Source organism: Electrona antarctica, assembly GCF_951216825.1.
Source record: "Electrona antarctica genome assembly, chromosome: 8".
In the NCBI taxonomy this organism is placed as follows: domain Eukaryota; kingdom Metazoa; phylum Chordata; class Actinopteri; order Myctophiformes; family Myctophidae; genus Electrona; species Electrona antarctica.
Genome location: NC_136789.1, coordinates 16,358,314 through 16,384,065, shown reverse-complemented (window position 1 = coordinate 16,384,065; position 25,752 = coordinate 16,358,314). Strand labels below are relative to the sequence as shown.

General features: G+C 41.2%; 1 protein-coding gene across 1 annotated transcript in view; it reads left to right on the top strand.

Moving 5' to 3' along the window:
- apbb3 (amyloid beta (A4) precursor protein-binding, family B, member 3) overlaps positions 1-25,752 on the top strand; it is a gene marked incomplete at both ends in the record, with an annotated part of 46,722 nt that overhangs the window by 19,849 nt on the left and 1,121 nt on the right. Inside the window, 8 exons of the mRNA XM_079508044.1 lie at positions 8,591-8,705; positions 9,310-9,397; positions 9,714-9,797; positions 10,224-10,339; positions 11,129-11,308; positions 11,562-11,810; positions 19,872-19,922; positions 24,269-25,381. Of these exons, the coding sequence (XP_079364170.1) occupies positions 8,591-8,705; positions 9,310-9,397; positions 9,714-9,797; positions 10,224-10,339; positions 11,129-11,308; positions 11,562-11,810; positions 19,872-19,922; positions 24,269-25,381 (1,996 nt within the window). The remainder of the gene's footprint in view (positions 1-8,590; positions 8,706-9,309; positions 9,398-9,713; positions 9,798-10,223; positions 10,340-11,128; positions 11,309-11,561; positions 11,811-19,871; positions 19,923-24,268; positions 25,382-25,752) is intronic.

Here is a 25,752-nt window from a genome sequence, read left to right as displayed (position 1 = left end):
ACTTAAATGTGTGTTATTTCAAAAGCATTTTAGATCGTTTTTAACACTTGTAAATTGGCTGCCTGCTTTCAAGCCTGGGTAGGCTGAATTAAAAAATAGTTAATAGGATACATACGTTCATTTCAGTGATTTCTTTTTACAGTGAATGAATGCATTTAAGTTATATACAATATATCTAAAATGTTGCTCTACAAGTCTGATTAAAATGCCAAGAAGCTATATACATGAAAGGGAAAACAAACAAACAAACAAACAGGATGTCTAACACGTTTTTGCAAAGGGTTAAAATTACCTGGCTCTGTGATTGCTAACCTAAGTGGCCAATCAGTGAGCCTGTAAGCGTTTATGTCCAGCCTACCAGTGATTCCACTTCCTGTCAGTATTTAAGCAGGAAAACTCCCCTTTCCTGTTCAATTGAACACATGGCTGGTTCTTCATGTGTTATTGTAAACAGAGGAACAATCTTTGCAATCCACTTGGTAAGACTAAAAAATAATCTTCCAATTCAAATCATCCACATTCTTAATGTTGTTAGACAACTCCTGATTTGTATATTGTGTCATTTTGAACTTTGCAGAGCAGTGTGAGAGCGAGTATTGCAAATCACTGAGCAGCCAGTAGTACAGGTGACATTGCAGTCTGAGCCCATTCATTCATTGATCAGTGGTGAGTGAGACAATGTAGAACAAAGATGATTATCTTAAATGGTGTTTTACATTTTGAAACACTTATTCCTGTACATGAGTATTTTGGGTTATGGTGATTGAATGTACATTTTTAGTGCATCTCTCACCTGATGCTAGCCAGGGAGAGATACTAAGCACATTTGAGTCATGAATACCTCAGTTACTGCACAAAACACCCTGTAAAGCGATTGAATGTGCACTTTATGCAATTTAACTCATTGCATTGTGATACTTAAAGGAGCATTTCATAGTATTTTTGTGGAAAAGGAACAGTTCATTGAATATAGTGAATATTTGAAACATTGTAAAAGAAAATAAGTACTTTGAATTATTTTGAATGGTTTTCAATGTATTTGAAATGATTACTATAAAAAGAAAATGATTAAGCTAATTAATGCAAGTTAAAAAGGTGTTAATTTTTACTAATTCATGGGGATTTAAAAACATTTTACACAGAGTGTGTGAATAACATGCTATTGGATCTTGTCCGATCTACCATAGGTCAGTTTCTTTTTAGATTGGGTGATCCCCATCTTCATCCCCTGGAGCACATGGAGAAGAGGACAGCGCTTCCCTTCCCATCCACTGAGGAGCCCAGGTCCATGTGAGGCTCCACATTCTCCATACCCAACAATTCCCCAGATAAATTCCCAGTGCATATTGGATGGCAAGCTAACGGATCCAAGTCTGGACACTGATGGTGCAACATTGATTCCCCTCCCTCACGGTTTGTGTGGTAGGAAAAAGACCAATCGAACAATGTCACAATTCAGATGAAAGAGCCCCAATGACAACGGAACTAAGGGTTTTCATATTTTTGCCGGCTTTTCTTTTTGTTTGTTATTTTTCATATTACTGCTGTCTATTTGGTAATAAGTGGCCATTTAACACTTTGTTATTGATATACATCACATTTTGTTTTTAGTTTTCTGTGTGGGGGGAGGGTGTGGCTGTAAATAAAAAATGGCAATATTGAAGGTGGCTTGTAATTGTAATTTTGGATTCAGATTGTATTGTATTGTTAGTATTGCATTTCACTATTATTTATATTGATGTGACTTTGTGTCCAAATTTCCAGTTCATGATTACTTCATGATTAGTTAATCAAGAGTTCATGATTAGTTCATGATGAAAATGTTGTCACTTTACTTTGGGGTACAAATATCCATTAACTAACTATTAACTAAAGCTAGTTCATGATGGAAATGTTGTCACTTTACTTTGGGGTACAAATATCCATTAACTAACTATTAACTATGCTAGTTCATGATGAAAATGTTGTCACTTTACTTTGGGGTGCAAATATCCATTAACTACAGCTAGTTCATGATTAGTTCATGATGAAAATGTTGTCACTTTACTTTGGGGTACAAATAACCTTAACTACAGCTAGTTCATGATTAGTTAATGATGAAAATATTGTCACTTTACTTTGGGGTACAAATATCCATTAACTAACTATTAACTACAGCTAGTTCATGATGAAAATGTTGTCACTTTACTTTGGGGTACAAATATCCATTAACTAACTATTAACTACAGCTAGTTCATGAGGAAAATGTTGTCACTTTACTTTGGGGTGCAAATATCCATTAACTACAGCTAGTTCATGATTAGTTCATGATGAAAATGTTGTCACTTTACTTTGGGGTACAAATAACCTTAACTACAGCTAGTTCATGATTAGTTAATGATGAAAATGTTGTCACTTTACTTTGGGGAACAAATATCCATTAACTAACTATTAACTACAGCTAGTTCATGATGAAAATGTTGTCACTTTACTTTGGGGTGCAAATATCCATTAACTAACTATTAACTACAGTTAGTTCATGATGAGAATGTTGTCACTTTACTTTGGGGTACAAATAACCTTAACTACAGCTAGTTCATGATTAGTTAATGATGAAAATGTTGTCACTTTACTTTGGGGTACAAATATCCATTAACTAACTATTAACTACAGCTAGTTCATGATGAAAATGTTGTCACTTTACTTTGGGGTACAAATAACCATTAACTAACTATTAACTACAGCTAGTTCATGATGATGATAATGTCCAGAAATGACCCATAAACTACCAGGGAGACCTCTGAAGAGGGGAGTCCAAAATTATCCATAAAGCACCAGGGAGAGCTCCGGAGAGACCCCTACCCACATTTGAGCACTCATCGTGGGCATAGAATTGAGAAAGAATACCTCCAGAGAGACAGAGTCTGCTCACTAACCGCTACCCACATATGAGCACTCATCCTGGGTATAGATTTGGGCAAAATGGGGGAGTCCAAAAATGATCCATAAAGCACCAGGGAGAGCTCCGGACAGACCCCTACCCACCTTTGAGCACTCATCGTGGGCATAGAATTGAGAAAAATTACCTCCAGAGAGACCGAGTCTGCTCACTAACCCTACCCGTCTATGAGCACTCATCCTGGGTATAGATTTGGGCAAAATGGGGGAGTCCAAAAATGATCCATAAAACACCAGGTGGTTTAGGTGGGTAGGGGTACCCACCTTTGAGCACTCATCCTGGGTATAGATTTGGGCAAAATGGGGGAGTCCAAAAATGATCCATAAAGCACCATGCAGGGAGAGCTTCGGACAGACCCCTACCCACTTTTGAGCACTCATCGTGGGCATAGAATTGAGAAAAATTACCTCCAGAGAGGCAGAGTCTGCTCACTAACCCTACCCGTCTATGAGCACTCATCCTGGGTATAGATTTGGGCAAAATGGGTGAGTCCAAAAATGATCCATAAAACACCAGGTGGTTTAGGTGGGTAGGGGGACCCACCTTTGAGCACTCATCCTGGGTATAGATTTGGGCAAAATGGGTGAGTCCAAAAATGATCCATAAAGCACCATGCAGGGAGAGCTTCGGACAGACCCCTACCCACTTTTGAGTACTCATCGTGGGCATAGAATTGAGAAAAATTACCTCCAGAGAGGCCGAGTCTGCTCACTAACCCTACCCGTCTATGAGCACTCATCCTGGGTATAGATTTGGGCAAAATGGGCGAGTCCAAAAATGACCCATAAAACACCAGGGACCCCTACCCACCTTTGAGCACTCATCGTGGGCATAGAATTGAGAAAAAATACCCTTGGGGACAACCAGGAAGGACCTCCAGAGAGACCGTCTGCTGACTAAACCTACCCGCCTTTGAGCACTCATCGTGGGCATAGATTTGGGCGAAAAAATCTGATCTATAAATGAAATCATGAATGCCATGAATCATGATTAACTAACTACAGTTAATTCATGATGAAGTCATCATTAATTCATGATGAAATAATGATTAACTAATGCTTAACTAATGTATTAGTTAATCATGAGTTAATCATTATTTCATGACCCTTATCTGCAAGTGTTACCCAAATATCTAAACACTGAATCGACCAACTTAAAAACTGTCCAGGATGTTCACAAAAGCCTGAGTAGACGATAAAATGACCCCAACATTGTTTGAAAGTGAAATATCCCTTTAAAAGTAAACACTTAAAATTTTGGTGGTATGAAGACCTTTGACACTGCTGCTTGGGTACCTGTGTTCTGACGTTACGGGAATGTCAAACAGACCGCATGTCGTTTGTTTGATGTCTCACTGGCCACCATGTGTGATGCGCCACACAAAAAGATCACCAACATACGGTAGATTGTATTTCACTTTATATTCATTCTCACTAATGCCAGGCCAAGTCAAATCACGCATGTATTTTTGCATGCATTTTTGCATGCATTTTCATTTCAGCTGTGGAGTATGAGGGGCAGTGTAGTTGTTGGCATTTAGCAGGCATTTGTTGTTGTTGTTGTTGTGGTCACAGTACATTTACATTTATGTTAACATAGAGTGAAATTATAAATTTTGTCTGAGGAACAACCAACAAAGCCTGGGATACGGATCTCAGTGACCTTCTGGGCACATACGGTTGGAGCAGGTCAGACAGATAAGGAGGTGCATGGCCATGGAGGGCTCGGTGTGAAATAACTAGAATCTTAAAATGTATTCTGTAATTAACTGGGAGCCAGTGTAGGGAGGCAAGGACGGGTGTTATATGACAGGATCTCCTGGACCTGGTCAGCAACCTAGCAGCTGTATTCTGAACCAGTTGCAATTACGAATGTGATAAAAGCAAGTGCGGGATACAGAATTAACATGTTTATCTAAAAGCATAGACTGATCTATGCGTGGATAATAGTTTCTAACTCCAGGTGTGAAACAACTGATGTTACGAAGGTGATAAAAGCAAGTGCGGGATACAGAATTAACATGTTTATCTAAAAGCATAGACTGATCTAAAATAATACCACGGTTTCTGGGGTTGGTGCATATGTTCTGTTTTAATGACCCAAGTCAGACTTAAGTTGTGAAAATCAGGACATGTGACTTGACTTGGACGCCTCCTGCTGTTAGACTTGAATTACTTACTGAATAATGACTGCTTTAAGATTTGACCCTCCTAATCGCACACTCACTCAATAAACAGTCGATTTAATTTGCAGTGGAAGTGGCTTTTTTCGAGTCCATGCTAGGTTGCAGCAGAGTGGAGCTGTCCCTGGTGCTGAGTAGTGCCGAGCTCTGTCCATGGTCTGAACCATATTACAACACTTAATGTTGTAATATGTACAGTAGTAAATACAGGGTAGACGATCTGCATTGTAACACAGACAGTTGTGATCAATCAAGTCCACATTTCAACAACTGCAGTCTCAGAGAATAGGCACATTTGCAATGTGCATTAAGTTGTCTGTCTGTCTGTCTGTCTGTCTGTCTGTCTGTCTGTCTGTCTGTCTGTCTGTCTGTCTGTCTGTCTGTCTGCACAACCTTGCAGTTTAGATAATAAACTGCAAGGTTGAATAATAAAACAATAAAAGTCAGCGGCAAACAGAAATGTTTTTAGCTGTGATTTAAAGGAACTGAGAGAGTTGCAGCAGACCTGCAGTTTTCTGGGAGTCTGTGACAGATATATGTGGTGTATTAAAAACTGACCGTTGCTTCTCCACATTTGTCTGATTCTAGGGACATAAAGCAGACCTAACCCAGATGACTTGAGGCCTGGGTATTATGATGTCACACAAAATCTGAAATGTATTTTGGCCCCAAGCAATTGGATTTTGAAATAAATTCTTTGGCATACAGAGAGCAAGTGTATAAAGCAAGGGAAGAGATTTATATAGTCCACTTTCCTTATTGATTAGTAAGGACTCGGGCAGCAGCATTCGGAATCAACTGCAGTCATCTGATCAATATTTTTAAGGAGACCTGTAAAGACACCATTACAGTAGTTAGGCTATACTGAAGATGATGAATGTATAGATATAAATAAAGACACCATTACAGTAGTTAGGCTATACTGAAGATGAATGTATAGATATACTGTATATAAAGACACCATTACAGTAGTCATGTCTACTGAAGATTAATCCATGGACAAGTTTTTCTAGATCCTGTTGAGAATAAGTCCTTTAATCCGTTCTATGTTTTTAAGGCGATGATCGGAGTCCATGACTACACCAAGGTTTTTGGATTGGCTTGTGGTTTTTAACATACATTACTGATTGAAGCTAGGAACGGCATGGTAATCTTTTAGTCTTCATTACCTACCTAAAAAAAAGAAAAAGAAATTAAAGAAAAAAAGAAAATTGCTTCAGTTCTGAAAATGATAACACGTCCAATTGTTGATTTGTTCAATGCATGTAGTCAGTGCATTGGACCATACAGTAGTATGGTGATATGGTTATGTACATTTGTGTGAAGAAGAAAGCAAAAGCAAGCACTCGGTAGAGTAATTCCACGTCATAATGTCACGGGTGCACGGTTCTGGAAGATACAGACAGCGTGAATCCTCAGATTCACGCTGAGGAAGGCTCTCGGGCCAAAACGGCCACACTGTTGTTTGCTGCTGGGGGGAAACAAAATAAAGCTTATATCCTTAACGACGTGAGTGCTGGTATTCTTTTCTACAGTATGTACATTTGTGTGTCATCTACTTAACTATGGTAACATATGTTGTTGTTGTTGGTGTGTAGTGAGCTGAGCCAGTGGGAGCGTGTAGATATTGAACAGTAGAGGCCCCAGAATGGATCCTTGTGGAACACTGCGTGTCATTTTTAATAATAATATATTTATTTTTTAAAGAAAAGAAAAAAGGATGATGTCACTGCTACATAGGTGTGCCAGAAAGTCCCACCCAATTGTTCAATCTGTCTAGCTGTCTAGTAACGTTGTGGTCAGCTATGTCAAATGCAGCACTGAGGCTGGCATTTTGCCACTCGTCTGTGCTAAAGTGGATGTTATTGAAGACCAGTGTTGATTTTGACAGCACATTTTTATTTAGTTTAGTCATAGTCTTATTAATGACAATGTATTTAGTTTTGGTCATATTTTAGTCATCAGAAATGTTTTAGTGTTGTTAGTCTAGTTTTAGTTGACTAATTATCATAAGGCTTTAGTTGACTAAATCTACTAGATCTACTAGTCCCTCCCTAACATTTGTTGATGAAATTGTCAATATATTTAGTCTTAGTTTTAGTTATCGTAGCTTAGTTGTTATTTAGTTTTACTTTTATTTAGTTTTTGTCAGTGAAAAAAGGTAGTCGACACACATCTTTAGTCACCCCTCCACGAAAAGGCCTCGTTGTCCTGACCCCTTATCTATCATTTATACATTATGGATAAATAGTGTGGACTTAGACTGTTTTTCGTCTGTGGCATTCAATTATTGGGGGAAATATAGACAGAGAAGCAAGCACTAAATACTTTGTCTTGTGCGAAGCGATATTTTGTGTTCACTGCCAGGCTATCTATACTGTAAAGTTCTGTGATCCCCCCTCTCTCTCTTCTGAATAATGCAGCAGGGGGTTCCTTTTCTAGTTCATCAGCAGTTTAGGTTGCAACGCTGCAAGGAGAGATGTGCGTGCGTGTGTGCGTGCGTGCGTGCGTGCGTGCGTGCGTGCTGCCTTTAGGGGATGTCATTAAGTGGGGGCTTGAGGTACTTACAAGCCCAATCTCAATGTCTCAATGTCCACGTTACACCCTGAGCACTGAACCCTTACAGGCCTTTATGAACGTGTGTGTTCAGAGTAAGTGCATGAGTGAAGAGGGCTCGATATATAATAAATATGAGGAACAAGCCTGCACTTTGTGACATCACATTAACTCACAGCAGCTGTTGCTATCGATCATAAAGATAAAGGGATTATAGTCCATCCATATAGTTATTGTCGTTCACTCCCTGTCCTACGCAAAATAGTAATGCTGTTGGATAAGATCAGATCAAAGATATATGGAAATACTCATCATGCAGTTATACAGTAGGACAAACAACTACACACACAGACACAGTGCTATCAATCACATTCACCATGTGAGCTACATTACTTGCATGTAAATTACTTCTCGCCAGATTCCTGTAAGATTACACTGGATTGAGTGCTATTGCCTCAAGCTAAGGTTGCATCAATGCAGCAGGTCTGCAGCAATGCAGACTATTAGGGGAAGTTTGCATAATGGCTTTTTGGAGTTTTATCATTAATGTGCATCCAAGACCATATGGGCATAAATGTGGACTTTGATTTGACCACACTAATCCATTTCCTTCAACACATGAACCCTATAGAGCAACAGCAGATATGGTGAACATAGCAGATTTCAAAGCTATTAGTGCTTATCAATTAGTGCTCAATTCTGCGACAAATATAGAGGTGAAAATAATAATAATATCCTCTTTCGGATGCTGCAGCACCGTAGTACAAACAGGATTATTTTGTAGCAAGCTGGTACAGTATGTAGTTACAAGCAGCTATTGAATTAATAGTTTGGGATTTGGTCTCATCAAAGAATAGAATATGTTCTCATCATGTTCTGCCTGATGCCAACCGTGTGTTTTGTGTTCTATCCAGGGACTTTGCATTTGTGGCCAGTGACAAAGACACCTGTATGCTAAAGTGTCATGTATTTCGATGCGACGCTCCGGCCAAAGCCATCGCCATGGCGCTACATGAAATGTGCTCCAAGGTTTGTATGTCATGTTTGGATCTTGTTGTTTAAGCTTGTTTAGCCGTCACAGGACTGGCAGTTGCCTAGAGGTTAAACACAGAGATGTGATAAGAACAGAAGGTTGGCAACTTGACCTCCCACACCAGCCGGGAAACTCAAATGGCAATGACACAACAGTTACGGCTGAGTTGCCCGTAAGTCAAATCACATCGCATGACATTACATGACATGACCATCTATAGCTCTGGTGAAGCTCCTCTGTGAGTTCCATTTACTAGGGGGGGTGGGGGGAACCAAAGCCCAGTACATACACCTTCCGACCGGCATTCCGAAATTCTGATGGGCTTTTTCAGAATTGTTTCTCAGAACCTGTGCATCTCCAGATGTCTGAACCGGAAGATGTTCCGATATCAGAAGGAGCATGTACTATTTACGTCATGTCTTGTCTTTTTGCACCTCAAACATCACATCCTGAAGGATATTGTGTGCATTTTACAAATAAATAAAATTAGCCTGACTGTCTCACTCTCCAACTGACTCTGTCTGTCTGTCTGTCTGTCTGTCTGTCTGTCTGTCTGTCTGTCTGTCTGTCTGTCTGATCTGATCTGATCTGATCTTCCAGATCCTGTCAGAAAAAGCATCCACGAATCGATCACTAGCACGGTCTCTGACAATGGAAAGTATTTCACCAGAAGATCTCCCAAGGCAAGGTAATAATGTAATACTGTAGACGTTTACTTCAATATGTCTTCTACTCTTAGTTAGAAGTAATCTCATTTAGTAGTTGAATTTGAATTAGTCTATTTTGGTCAACATTGGTCCACTTTAGCAGTCCATTTAGTAGTAGTATGGAAAATCAAAACTAGAAAGGACATTTAAAGGGATATCATAACACTTAGGTGTTGTTGTTAGGTGTTAGCAATGGTTGAATACTGTGTTGCCTTCATGGACGAGCTACTTTGGAGGTGATTTTGCTTTTCACATGCTGTGTGTTGTGCATGTTGTGCATGTTGTTCTCCATGGCAGTGGATTTCCTGGAGGCCGTCAGGCAGAGAGTTCAGAAGTTTGAGGTCCAGTACATTGGGAACCTGCCAGTGTCCAGGGCAATGGGTAAGACACCCAGCCTCCACATACCTGTACGCACTGTACTGATGCTTCACATAAGCAATCAATAGTGCAAACTATGTCCAAGCCATTCATTCTCATGTACAAGTACAATGAGTTCAGTGTATTTTCACCATGGTTAGTCATCCGTTGAAAAAGCTTATTAAGCCCTTCATCTGTTTCTGGGGGGGAAAGGAGGGGGCCTAGTATAGACTCCTGGAGGACTCTGATCAATAGGGAATTTAAGTCCTGGTGAAGCCATGCTCTGCAAACCTTACACACAAAGCAAGAAACTATAAGGAATGGTGTAATTTTTTGTTATGGAGAGATGGTCATAACACTCTTGAATCGCTTCAATGTCCACTGTCTTTGTATGCGTGCGTGCGTGCGTGCGTGCGTGCGTGCGTGCGTGCGTGCGTGTGTGTGCTGTAGGCATGGAAGTACTGAACAGAGCCATTGAAAGCATCATGAATGCCACAGACAGAGATGACTGGGAACCAATAGTCATTCAAGTCACTGACAAGGTCTTGTCACTTTGGAAAGGAGAGGTATTGTCATTCACCACTTCTTAACCCAATAAAACCTGAGGTTGATTGTACAAATACCTTCTAAATCAGTAGTTCTCACACTTTTCAAAAATAGCATGCACTGTGAGCTTGTATATCTGCTATTTTTCATTAACCAATGCAAGAATCTAAAATGAGTGACATGGATTCTTTTCCGGATTGTCATCGAGGCACACTGCCTTGATGAGACAAGTCCAGGTGTGCCTTGAGATTTTGTGAAAACCACACATTATATATACAACTATACAAAAAGTAATAAATTGTAATTTACTATAGGGCAGGCCTATCAGTACATTGTGAAGAGACAGAATGAACTGAGACAGTGAATATATATATATATATATATATATATAATATATAAACTATATTGGAACTACTTTCTGGTTTGGGCATGTCATTATAAGTGAAAATGTTTATTATATATATATATTTTTACAAATTTCCAAAAAGATTTAAAAAATAGACAACAGATCTATAAGCTCATAAAGCATCCAAATGCAACGTAATATGAGCTTGTCAATCTTTATCTGACATTAGTACATACAAAACAACAAAAATAATAAAACACGTGAGAGAACTCAGGACCCCAGGAAGACTAGAGGCTCAGTCATGTGTCTCTAATGGGGATCCTTCAATAAACATAAACATAAACATAACTTTGGCGAGCCTTGGGCACAGAAAGTTTGAAAAACACTGCATTAAGGGTTAACCACTTAAACCCTATAATCAGTGCTTTGTTGACCTGATTATGTATCCATTTGTCTTTATCAGGAAAGAGAGGAGCCATTTTGGGAGTGTCAGGTTCGTTTTTTGACCTTTCTGGGTGTCGGCCACGATTGTCGCACCTTTGCGGTGATTGTAGATGGAGGGACTCAGCGCTTTGAGAGCCACGTGTTCTGGTGTGAACCCGACGCTGGGCTGATCTCAGAGGCAGTCCAGGCTGCATGCATGGTGAGCGCTGTCACTGTCACTTGGTTTAAACCCATTGAGACCTGCAGAGGCCGAGTCTACAAATGTCTTCTAAATCCTATGCTTTTCTGGAAAACGTATATGCTATATATTGCTTTTATCTCCCCATTTTAACTTTGTGAAAAGTAACAGTTTTGGGCATATGAGGTTCAGACATAACCAGACATATACAATATATAGCTGAATTTTTAATAATAATAATAACAACAATAACATAATTATTATTTTCCTTCAGGTCCAATACCAGAAGTGTCTAGTGGCTCAGACCCCTCCTCCGAGGTCCAAGACGTGGCGCGTGGCCCCATCTAAGGTCAAACGGGCTAATTCCATGGATGCCTTCCCGACCACCAGCCATTACCACGGCAACGGGGCTGCCACGGCAACCACGAGAGTTGCAAAGGGCAGCGGTGCCAGCGGCGGCAGCAGCAACAACAACGCGAGAAAAGGAATGCTGGCGTTCTTCGAAACCTTCCGGAATAAGCAGGCAGCTAGTTTTTAATGATGCGTGGGTGGAGGCGGGGTAATTAACGCTCATGGTGGCGGGGGAGTGATGAATGATAGCAATAATTATGGTGATGACTTACAGTATGACAAACAGCCAGAGCCATAGATAGAGTGAGTGAGTGAGTAAGTACAGCTTTTTAACTCTAGAATGCACTGGCAGTAATGATGTAATAATGTCCTCCCTAACATCACGATGAGATGCCCAACATTTAAAAGATCTGCTGGCACAGAGCCACCATTTTAGCTACAGTATGACATGGCATGGCAAACCATGTCTGAGCCCTGTAATGGTCAGTGGTGGAAAAGGTACGTAAAGTAAGTGTTTTACTTTTTAAGTGAAAGTATCAATACTGCAATGCAGAAATAGTAGAAGTCCGTAATTCAAAATGTACTTGAGTAAAAGTACAAAAGTATTGGCATCAAAATGTACTTAAAGTACCAAAAGTAAAACACTCATTGTGCAGAATGTCCCGTTTTAAGTCTTTTGAAAATTTTGAAAAATCTACAAGCTCACAATGTGTTGCGTCGCAACACATTGTGAGCTTGTAGATCGGATATTTTCAAATGACCGAAATGTATAGGGCTGAAGTATAGTTAATGTATGTTTTGCAATAATAATCACAATCTACAAAGTAACTTCTGGAACTGGAAATACAAATAACTGTATACTATGGAGATGTATGGATTAGAAGTAACAGTTTTGGAAATTGGAAATAAGTACAGTACACATACCTCAAAAATATACTTAAGTCCAGTAAATGTACTTTGTTACTTTCCACCACTGGTAATGGTACTTCCGAGTGACCATATCTGCTCTCCTAGTCTTGTGTGAACATTTATTTATTTATATTTATTTATAGTAAAAAATAATTCCTGCTATAAGAACACAGAACACTCATCTCTGTTCAAGGCAGAAACAAGCAATATTATCCATCACTGCTTTGGCGTTTGTGTGCACACAAGGTAGAGACGCGTCAGGAATGGCTACAGACACTAGAGTTTAGGCTTAGTAACAGTGTAATCAACAGATCAGACACTCACCTATAAAGAGGGCAGGGGCTTACACACAGCTAACCGGGTACAGGTGAACACAATGGACAATCAACACAGGTGTAACCATACAGCAAAGTAGAGGGGGGAGATCATGAAGAGAGAGTGACATCTGCTGGACAGGTAGGAGGACAGCCGTGTCAAGATAAATGCATGTTTGGTTACTCAGAAGTACCGTTATGGGGGCTAGCCTTGGCTAACCTGCTGGTATGCTATAGTTCTGCCTGTCTTTGGTCATTTCCTCTGCATTCACAGGACATTAATATGCAATCAATCCTGCCTATCACTGTGTGTTGAAGCAAGCATCGTTGCCACCAATCTGAAATGGTGAAATAGCAAGTGTGGTGACAAAGCATAATAACTATGGAAGGTAGCCCATTTCCAGACCTGTTTTGAGAAAGAAATTTGAGGTCATACAGTCGAAATAGCAGGGAAAGAAATAAAAAATATAAGATATAAAGTCACAATAGCAAGGGAAATAAAAACAATAATGGCATAAATGTTATCAGTCATGGCTAGCCCTGCACAAAAACATTAAGTATGTCTTTGATAGTAGGCATGCCTATCAACTAAGGCATTTAAAGGATGTGTAAAAGTAAATGAGCTTTATATAGATGCAGACTCCGGAAATGAATGTATACCAAAGTAGGACAACTATGAAAATGCATCAAACGAATAATGTAAATTTTCACCATTACAGATTATAAAAATCACACTTGTGTGAAGTGAGGGGCGCCCTATCGGCCACATCGACAAGGTCTTACGCCGTAATTTAGTGCCCTAAACAAACATACTTGACTGGCAAACAATTTATGTCATATTTAAGAGCTCTAAACAAACATTGTCATATCCTCAAAGTCAATAGACTTGGCTGGAAAATGATTTACGTCATAAGTCCTCTGAACAAAAAATCCATAGACTTGGTTGCCATATGACGTAATCTTCAAAAGCCATATGCATTGGAGGGGCTAGCGCCCCTCAAAAAGTGACTGAGAGGATTACCCATTAGCCAAGGTACATATACTTTTTAAAATATTGTAAATATGTATAACATAGCATTACATTTCTTTTCAGCCTTTCATACTCAAACTCCTTAATCTTAACAAACCCTTTAATCTTTAGTAGCTCCTTGACCTTAACCAACAAGTCCATTAATGACTGAAAGGTCCTTAAATTCTGTGGTCCCTAAAGTTACCAAAGAGAATGGGTTTAAAAATGTGGAAATGGAGCTGCAGGGACTCTTAATGAAACTCTTAATGAACTTGTATGCGTGGGTGCGTGCGAATGTGAAGGCCGTCATACGTTGCACCTGGCAGACTTGCAGCAAATTAATCACAAACACAACAAGGTGAAGTGTTTGTTGTCCTGAGCATCCTTCATAGACTTGTATTTAAAAGGTAGTCAGTAATAGCAGTGAGCTTGTCGTTCTGTGGCAGTGTTCTGTGATGTTAGAGACTCTATAGGTCAGCTTAGAGTAACTACTGTACCATGCTGCAATAATGATGACTAGAGATTTAGACCTGCTGTGAAATTGGTATTTCATTTTGGTATAACATGAGATGAGGTACATTAACAGTAAATGTAAAGGCTAGCTAATGTTAGGCTTAACATGCGTTCTTCACTGTCTTAACACTTAAGTTATTATTAGTTTTTTTTAAAGGGCTTCAAAAAGGCCAACTTTGCTGTCTCATTACTTTACATTACTTTAAATGATATGAATTAAGGCTGTTGAGAGAGTTGAGAGCCAGAGAGAGAGATACAATCTGTGTATGTGGCTCAGGTTTCCTCCTCTGTTTCCTCCTTTGTTGTAGGTCCCTGTATACCTGTGTGAAACATCCTGTTTAACATGAGGTAATAAAGTATCCCTTTGTGATACTGATACTCACTGATACTGACTCACGTTTTAACACCCCATGCCCAATCGAGCGACTAAATATGAATTACTGGCTGTTTGCCTGTCACAGCATAGCAATTACTAGGACAGGTTTAACCCGATTTGCATCAAACTTGGCAGAGTAGGTGGGGTAGACTAAGTAGTAGAGGATAGAATACTTGATTTGATTTTTGATTGATTTTTTTCAAACCAGTCAAAGGTCAAGATCACAGTGGAATGCTTAATACATAGCATGTGGCATGGGTGTAACATCTAAGCCTCAGGCTTTCACTTTGTGTGCCGTCAGTTCAAAGATGGAATGCTACAGTAGCTAGAGTACTCAGACTCCCCATAATAAACCCATTCAGATCATCCTCATTATAAGCATTCAAGACCAGCTGGAATGACTTTTCACAAACCATTTTGTGACTTATAGTGAAACGGGCTGGATATCCTGGGAAGCATTCCTTTTCGGGTTTATGATCCGGTCGGGAGCGGATGGTAATTTACGTCATGTTATAGTCATTGATTTGTAGTCATCAGGCAGGATGACTACATGATCAATTCCCCGTGATCAATGGCATCATTTTATGGCCTACCCAATAAAAGCCTTGATGCAGCATATGAATACGACACGTTTCTTCAAGTAGCCTACGTCTTGGAATAATGAATTTGTTATATTCATATTTTATTCCAACTCATAGCGACTGGCGAGACTAAAGACAAACAGGGGGGGAGCAAAACAAAGCAATGCCAAGAAATCCGGAAACCACAAACGGGAATACAATATTGTTTTGTTTTCTTCTTTTTTTTTGTATCATCCGGTCTAGACCAGATCACACAGCGATTTAGAAAGGTTAGAGGTTACGGGCTGGGTGCTTCCTCAGCCAATCACAGTGATGAAACTAGCCTGATACTCAAATTTCCATTTTGTTTCACTTCATTACCAGAACATATTTTTTTAATGGTCGTGGACTCGTGGCTAGCGATTTAGGGCTGGAGCCAGGCAATGATGAAAGACCACTTTGTATCAAATTGGAAGGAGTAGTCATTACTTTTTAGAGGAACAATGTTTTGTGATGATTCACACCAAACTAAATCACCTCGCAGCACAGAAGGGAGAGGGGTGCTCTCTATAGTTGCACCCATCCTCCATGATGACCAATCAATCTACACACATACACAATAAATGATATAAAATAGACCAACATAACTCATTATATTATTCCCACGACCAATAACAAATTAATAACATGACACTAGCACATAACAGAAAGAGAACATTTCCAGGGGCATCCTAGGAATTAAGTCTCTCCCAGCATGGAATCATAAATATTGCTTTAGTGTTCTATCAAATGTGTGACTCCTGAACTGGTAACCAGAGTTCATACAAGCTCTGATTCAGGGAGCTTGAGGTCAATCTCAACCACTAGTGGTAGAGGAGGCTGAAAAAACAGACAAAAGGACCACACACATCTATGCACCTACTAGGCTGGGTGCTGGATCAAATAAAGTCACAAATAAAGAAAAGAAAGAAATCCGCACACCACTTTCTGCTCCCAGATATTTATTTTACTGAAGTGGTAAAGTTTCGGGCCGCAGCCCTTCAGGTCTGAGGAAGGGCTGTGGCCCCGAAACGTTACCACTTCAGTAAAATAAATATCTGGGAGCAGAAAATGGTGTGCGGATTTCTTTCATTTCTTAATCTCAACCACTAACCTAGCTCCCAGATCCTTCCCCTGATCTTAACCTCGCCAAAGCCACATGTATAATATAACGGTCTAGCCTAATGCCTAAGCTGCAACCATTTTAAGCTAATAGCTGAAATTAACCATCTCTAACCTAATGCCTAACTATTCTTAAACTTAGCTAATTACAATTAACCATCTATACTAATGACTTTAACACAACTCATTTTAACATTATACCAAAACGTAAAGGAAAGGCCTTCATAATATGTGTGTATCTTTTACTGTCAATCTAGCTGACAAAAAGTCCAAGAGTGGAAAAAATGTGTTTCATCTACATTATCTATACTCAAAATCCAACATATCCTATACCCAAGGTGGGGTTGGCGAAAGGGCCTTTCTTTGTGGAGTTTGCATGTTCTCCCCGTGTCCCCTAGGGTAGGTATCCTCACAAAAACATGCAGTAATCCTGGTCTCTAAAACTACCTCCCCCTGGCCAGCCGGGGCACCTGATGGAGGGGAAAGGAACTGGTCGGAATAACGTGTTCCTTCCACGCGCTACGTCCGGCCAGGGAAATTCCACCCTGTCAGGTGAAAAGAAGCAGCTTGGACTCCTCATGCATAGAAGGAGTCATGAGGTCAGTCCACTGCCCCCCCAGGTTGGCAGAGGAAGTGTAGCGCCCAGGATTACATTAGATAATTGGCACTGGGTGAAAAAACTGGGTTGCAAAATCGTGGGATAAAAATTTAAAAAAAAAAGAAATCCAACATATCCAGAGTCACAAAATTTAGTGTTGTCCGTCAAACAAGTACCCATAATTTATCATTGCAATGGACATTCAAAATTTAAAATAAAGACAATGCACATGCGCAGGGACGAAGTGCGTCGCTACATTGAATTTTTCCAGGGAAGATCTAAGACTTACAAAGTAGCATGTGGCCATCTTCAACTGCTGAGGTCATCTTGTAATTTACTTTTGTGGAGGTTCTCCATCTGTCTGCCGCTGCAGGTACTCTTAGTTGGAAGATGCTGGATAGCCTTTAAGAATAAATAAAAGGATAGGATAACAAAGTTATTGGCATGCTAATATAATAAAGGGAATGATGTAAACACTTACCTAGCGTGCTATGCTCATACAACAAATACAAAAATATAAAAGACAAATTGCCATATTATAATGTTTTTGAACAATCCCTTATCCCTGTACTCCAAACTCATTATTCAGGTTTCAATTAAACAATGGGAATACTATTTTGTTTCCATGACAAGACAATAATGTGGACCTTTTCGAGCTGGGACCAGAATCTTCTTGTTGGCCCTGACTGATCAACCGGTGAAGTTCTATTAAGAGTTGTAACCTACTGTATACTGGTTGTTGTTAGTGTCCTACTGTCCTCACACCACACCGATGAAGAAATGATAGCCTAATAGGCTCTATGCACACACGCACGCCATTTTGGAAAGAACTTTGGTCCCTTCCCGCGTCCTTCACAGGTGTTACCAATGATAGTAATGAAGGCTCTGTTCCATTCTGGTCAAACAGAGTCAGGGTGCTGCTGTGCTTGTTGACTCACGGAAACGGAAACACAACCCACAAGTTGGTCTCAAAGTTTCTTAGAGTGGGTTATGGTTATGGGGGTCCTTGAAATTAAAAGGTTCGAGCACCACTGCAAACTAAATGCCTTAATTAGCATCATCAGTAACACCCAGAAAGGCCGGAAGTAGGAGTTATTCTGTGTGCATAGCCCATTCATTCTAAGTCGCATGGCAATGTCGCTAGCTGATTTTAACAAAAGTAACATACATTAGGGATATTCACTGGAAGTGGATACATTTTCTTCAACAAGTGAAATGTTAGACAAAATGGACAATTAACCAATGTCTTGCTTATTAGGAAATTAATTGGTCCATCTATTGCTGCCACAACTTTGGTACAGTACGTGCTAAAGAAGCTATAGGCGGCGGGCTGAAATCAGCCCTGCATGGTGACATATGGTTGCACAGACTTACTAAACAGTTTGTTTGCACTGCTAAACTGAATGAATCCTAACAAAGCAATGGATAAATATTACACTAGCAAGTGTGTAACCAAACAAGTCTGGCTGAATTAAAATATCCAGGATTTTAATGCATGCTAAGACTCTTTGAATTAACTGTTTAATTGCACAATCGGCCCTTGGGATTATCTATTAATGGGTACATTAAAAGGTATTTTTTCTTTTGGGTGTGACATTTGACACATTTGGGGGTGACATTTGTCACATTTGGGGAGTGACATTTGTCATATTATCTAACTTTTATGGTGACTTTACCCGCCCCCGGCAGATGACATTGTTTTGCCAAGAAACATGACCCATCTACAGTTCAATTGAAAACATCATTTTAGAAAAGGCTTTTGGGGGTGAAATGTTACACAGCTGGGCATGGGTATACCGGTAGTTGTATTGGTCCTGGCACACCCTGGGTGATGAAATGTACCCCCCCCCCCCCCCCCCCCCCCGCAGTTTGTATCCCCAAGGTCATAGTGTACTAGCATGCTTTAATGAGCCTGGAGAGATCGAAGTAAACCTGTCTCAGGCTTGAACAAAACTCCCAGATTTAGCACCTTGATTTAAACAAAAGTTATTATTTTGTTGTTATTTATATAACCCTCTTTTCTCTCTCTCTCACTCACACTCACACACACACACACACACACACACACACACACACACACACACACACACACACACACACACACACACACACACACACACACACACACACACACACACACACACACACACACACACTTTTATCTATATTTGATGTATATACTTTAGCACAAACGAAAAACTGGATGTCATGTATAGAGAAGAAATAAACAATGCACCTTTTTATCTGTTGTGATTCTTTGACTGAATTGAATCTACTTAGAGCTCCTATCGCTGTGGGTGACAATGCTGATTATAGATAGCTAAAATATCCTTTCTCTATGTCTTATTCTTAGTTTTGTTCACCAGATTACATTGTGAAAACATTTAAATTGTGGTAATCTGAGCTGAATTAATATGTTTTGCAGTGGTGGAAAGTAGCCAATTACTACATTTACTGTTTTTTAAAGATATTTTGGGGGCTTTTTGCCTTTATTGATAGATTCACAGTAAGTCGACAGGAAACGGAGAGAGATGGGGAGGAAGACACACAGCGAAGTTCATCGGGATCGGGACTCGAACCCGCGACATGCTGTCAGGCTAGGCCTACAAGTAGCCTACAATTAGCCCTCAAGTAGCCTACAATTTTGAAGTGCTTTTACTATTTCCATTTTTCAATATTTTATACTTTATATTCTACTCAGACTGAGGCAAATAGTGTAGCTTTACTTACTATAGTTACTGTAACAGCAATTTCCACCTAATGTTCTGTATTCTCTTGTACGTTACTTCACAGGTATCAGGTATGTATGGTATCGCCCTGGGAGTGATCCTACGCAGACTCAGAGTAGACAGTGAAACAAAGTAAACAGATGAGATGGATGTCCAGTCGATATTGCCATTTTAGTTGTATTTATTGAAGTTCATTGCAGTTGTAATGAACATACCATACCAGTTATATTGCAGTGTGGTTTCCGTAGTGAAACTGCTTCTGCCTGCTGCCTGACTGGTAAGAACGGTCTCTGTATCCTTGTCTCATCACTGCACCTGTGACCCTCTAAATAGCCTACACAGCAGTGCTGTCAAATCTAGAGCCTGCCACCAAGGGTCCAATAAAATACTGCCAACATAACAAATAATACCACCATCATAATGGCTCCTACAGTTACTTGAGGGAATTGATGTTTTATGTTTGTCCATTTGAAAATAGCTGATCTGCAAGCTCACAATGCGTCCACTGCAAATTGCTGCTCTCCACACCCTCTGTGGAGAGCAGCAACGCTTGTGAAACGGCTTGCATTTCCACAAGTTTAATATTTAGGGGCAGGACGTCCCCAGACCCATTTGACCCAGGTTCGATTCCAGGCCTGGCCAGCACTGTGTCCAATATGACTGCTCAAAGTGTCCATTTCACGGGCCAAATGCAATCGTCATCAATGCCAGCCAGTCTTTTTTTAATGATGATAATTTTTTTGCTTGCTTTTGCCTGGTTTGCCTGCAGATTTATATCGCATCTGTATCTTCCAACCTGTAGAATATAGTGTAATTTAGAATATAGTGTAATGTAGTGAATATAAGTCTTTTTTTAATGTTCCAGTCCTGAACCAACTTTTAGGGTTCTGAATCTGATCTGAACCAATTCACTTCCAGTGGAAACACTCTGAACTGGTTCAATATTAGGCGGGGAAAAAATAACGGAACCGCACTTCAACCCCCTTGTGGCCTTCCAGTGATTGACACAGTGCCCTGCCAGCCGTCCTTCTCTCCCTCTGACCTTGTCTGTGACCCTTGGGAGGCCTCCGTCGAGCTCTACGTTTCTGATGTGGTCCGCGGCCGCCCATATGTTACATCAAATGTGAGTGTCCATGTCTCGGCAACATAAAGCAGTATACTGTCTTTTACTCAAGTAATATTTTAAATACAGGAGTTTTAATTGTAACAGTATTTCTACATTGTGGCATTGCTACTTGTTAGTAAAACATCTGAGTACTTCTACCACTGACCATTTGACTTCACCTGAGTGAATACCTATTTTCAGCACCCATTACATTTTACTGCACTTCTGAGTCCTAACCAGCAGATGGCAGCAGAAGACGTCAAAACGTACGTCAAAACTTCCACTATGTTTCATGCAATGTTTTGTCCTTTCATCTACATTATCTGTCAATCTATTTGTCTACCCATGCATCATGCATCAACTGCGCAAACAGCATGGAATACGGATGTGTATATTACAGGAAACTCCACTTTCCAGCAAACTCCGGTAAACTCCCGAATTGTACCATCACACCCATTACCGTATATTAAATGCCTGCTAAACTTGAGGTTTACGGGCAAAATACAGTGCTCATAATTGCCCGTTAACTCCTCTTTTCACGCAGTGTTACATTTGTATTATCTCAGCATTGACATACCATTGTCACTGAAACATTAGTTAGGCTACTTACTCGAGGGTAGGCCAACAGGACACATGGCTAATGATGAAAACTGGGCTTTTGCTGAAACCTGACTTTCCTGTTACTGGGCAGACCGTCTAATCAATAGTCTGCTAATAACTACCCCAGAAGTGCAGCAAAGAGAGAAAGAGTGTTTATTATGTCAGTATATGGTTGGAACCCCAAATAATTGATAGAAGAGATTTTTCAATGGATTCTGTTACCATTCGGTGTGCTAAATAACATACACATTTTTTACGGAAAACTAACAACTTGAATGGCATCGTTTTCAAGATGGCGTCCATGATGGCTGCCGGTAGCTTAAAATGCCTGTTTCATTCCAAAGTTGCAAACCGACCACTAGGGGGCGAGCCAAATTAGTTTACGATGGTTTTTTAAAACCTTATGACCATACCTAACAGCATGCCAAAATTCAAAGAGCAGTTACCAAGTGCATAATTGTTATGATTTTTTACATTAATCACAGTTTATACAGTTTATAGGCATTTTAGCTCCCGGCAGCATCACGTAAAAAATCATAACAATTATGCACTTGGTAACTGCTTTTTGAATTTTGGCATGGTGTTAGGTATGGTCATACGGTTTTCAAAAACCATTGCAAACTAATTTTGCTCGCCCCCTAGTGGTCGATTTGCAATGAAACCATAGGCATTTTAAGCTCCCGGCAGCTCCATCGTGGACGCCATCGTGCAAACGATGCCATTCTAGATGTTTGTTTTTCGTAAGAATTTAGACCACTAGGGGGCGAGCCAAATTAGTTTGCGATGGTTTTTGAAAACCTTATGCCCATACCTAACACCATGCCAAAATTCAAAAAGTAGTATTGCATAATTGTTATGATTTTTTACATGTTCATTCCCAGTTTATAGGTATTTTAGCTCATTTTAGCCACCGTGGACGCCATCTTGAAAACGATGCCTTTCTGGTTGTTCGTTTTTCCTAAGATTTTAGTATGTTATTTAGCACACCCAATAGTAACAGAAAAATATCAATTATTTTGGTTTTCAACCATACCTGTAAGTGTCTAATATTTGAGTCTGTGTAAACAGACCACTAGGGGGCGCTCCCAATACGTTTGCACAGCTTTTTGAAATCATTATACCCATACCAACACCAAAATTCAAAAACTATAGACACCAAAAGCCAAATCTTTACGCCCCCAGCTATGATAAATGCGCCCCAGCTATGATAAATTCCCATGAAAATAATGTATTGGCCCATTATTTGTATTTCAATATTTGTATTAAACAAAAAAAAAGGTAGACGATACCCCATGAGCATGACAAAACATAGGGCACAACATAACACACTTAACAATACAAATCACAAAATACTTATTCACACCAGTAGGGCTATAACCAGCTAAGACGCCCTGAGGGTGACCTTGCCCTCGCGGTGAAACTACAGGTCTGGGAATGCCGGGTATAGGGCGTAAAATGTGTGCTAATTAGTAAGGCCAGCTCAGTTAGGGCCCAGGTATTTTCGGGTCTGTTGAGAACTCTAGTTTCGGCCGGCTGCCGGGCACGGCTGTGCTAATAACTTTGGAGTTTGAATGGACAATTGAACAGGTATCAGTCAAAAGGGAGACATCGAAGAGGAAAGATGGGTGGGGAAGGATCAATATGGAATGTCAGAACAGGTCAGCTCCATATATGGAGATCTAAGGGTTTGAGGTTGAGGTCAGATGTTGCTGGCCGGCTCCATATATGCAGATCTAGGTGATGATCCAGTCTTCTCCATGTGTGGCTAAGTATCCAGGGTTTGATGAGGTCAGTGTCGTGATCTTCATATATGGAGACGGCCATATATGGTGGCATGACAGATGGATGGACTGACTGACTGACTGACTGACTGACTGACTGACTGACTGACTGACTGACTGACCGGTTTTGCAGGTATCGTATCAACAAATCGGATCGGAACAAATCGGATCGGAACATGATTTACTGATACAGCTTCTCATACTCTTTCATCCTCTCTCTCTCTCTCTCTCTCTCTCTCTCTCTCTCTCTCTCTCTCTATCTCTCTCTCTCTTCTCTCACTCTCTTCTCTCACTCCCTGGAGAAAGAGAGGCCAGAGCAGCAGAGGTTGAGTGACTGAGAGGAGGAGGGGGAGGAAGCCAAGCAGAAAACAGAAGCAACAGAAATGAAGAAAGAAGTTCCTCCCTGGAGCACAAATATGCCAAAGAACAGAAATATGGAGAGAGAGAGAAAAGAGAGGGGGGGGGGGGGGGTACTATGTGTGTGTGTGTGTGTGTGTGTGGGGGGGGGGGGGGGGGGTACTGTGTGTCAATAGAGCCTTCTGAATTAAATAGAGCTTGAGAGAAAGACAGAAAGAGAAAGAGACACACGTGTCGCACGCACGCACGCACGCACGCACGCACGCACGCACGCACGCACGCACGCACGCACGCACGCACGCACACACACATACACACATATGTCCAGCCCTAGGGCTATAGACCATGACAAAAAATAGAAGAGAAGAGAGAGAAGAGAAGAGAAGAGAAGAGAAGAGAAGAGAAGAGAAGAGAAGAGAAGAGAAGAGAAGAGAAGAGAAGAGAAGAGAAGAGAAGAGAAGAGAAGAGAAGAGAAGAATGATATAAAGGCAGTATATTCCTCGAACATGAACAACCCTTAAGTATTTTCATATTCATGGGACCTTTTGAAAATCAAACCCTCCGTCTCTTAAAACATTTACTTTTGGCCAATCAGCTCTTTGTTTGTGTCCACTCCAGGACAGTGCAGTCACAGAGCAACTGTCTGTGAATCACAAGGTTTCACCCGGGTTCAGACCCAGACACCTCCACATCGCCATGGTTCAAACCCAAACACCCCCACACCACCATGGTTCAAACCCAAACACCCCCACACCGCCAGGTTCAAAACCAAACACCCCCACACCGCCAGGTTCAAACCCAGACACCCCCACACCGCCCAGACACCCCCACACCGCCATGGTTCAAACCCAAACACCCCCACACCGCCAGGTTCAAACCCAAACACCCCCACACCGCCAGGTTCAAACCCAAACACCCCCACACCGCCAGGTTCAAACCCAAACACCCCCACACCGCCAGGTTCAAACCCAAACACCCCCACACCGCCAGGTTCAAACCCAGACACCCCCACACCGCCCAGACACCCCCACACCGCCATGGTTCAAACCCAAACACCCCCACACCGCCAGGTTCAAACACAAACACCCCCACACCGCCAGGTTCAAACCCAAACACCCCCACACCGCCAGGTTCAAACCCAAACACCCCCACACCGCCAGGTTCAAACCCAAACACCCCCACACCGCCAGGTTCAAACCCAAACACCCCCACACCGCCAGGTTCAAACCCAGACACCCCCACACCGCCAGGTTCAAACCCAAACACCCCCACACCTCCAGGTTCAAACCCAGACACCCCCACACCGCCAGGTTCAAACCCAGACACCCCCACACCGCCAGGTTCAAACCCAAACACCCCCACACCGCCAGGTTCAAACCCAGACACCCCCACACCGCCAGGTTCAAACCCAAACACCCCCACAATGCCAGGTTCAAACCCAAACACCCCCACATCGCCAGGTTCAAACCCAGACACCCCCACACCACCCAGACACCCCCACACCGCCAGGTTCAAACCCAAACACCCCCACACCGCCAGGTTCAAACTCAGACACCCCCACACCGCCAGGTTCAAACCCAGACACCCCCACACCACCAGGTTCAAACCCAGACACCCCCACACTGCCAGGTTCAAACCCAGACACCCCCACACCGCCAGGTTCAAACCCAGACACCCCCACACCGCCAGGTTCAAACCCAGACACCCCCACACCAATACGATGTGCTGTCAGTACTGGCTGGGTGCTGGTTACATGGGTGTGTGGCACTTCACTCCACCTCAGCAATCCCTGATCCCTCTAGTAGCCAGTGGTGGAAAAAGTATACTCACATTTTGTACTGCAAAAGTGTCAATACTGCAATAGTACTCTGCTACAAGTTTAATCTTAATTTAGCAGTTACCGTAATCTTTTTTTATTGAAAATACTTACTAATCCTGAAATCATTGAACTAAGATGAATGATGATATTATGATACATCTCTTGGTATGGTGGGTCCGTGTGTGCACGCCGCACACACACGCACGAGTGTGTGTTGTGTGGGAGAGAGATATGAAACCTTGCTCTCCTATATGAGAGGATGCAGTTACCATGGTTACCATGT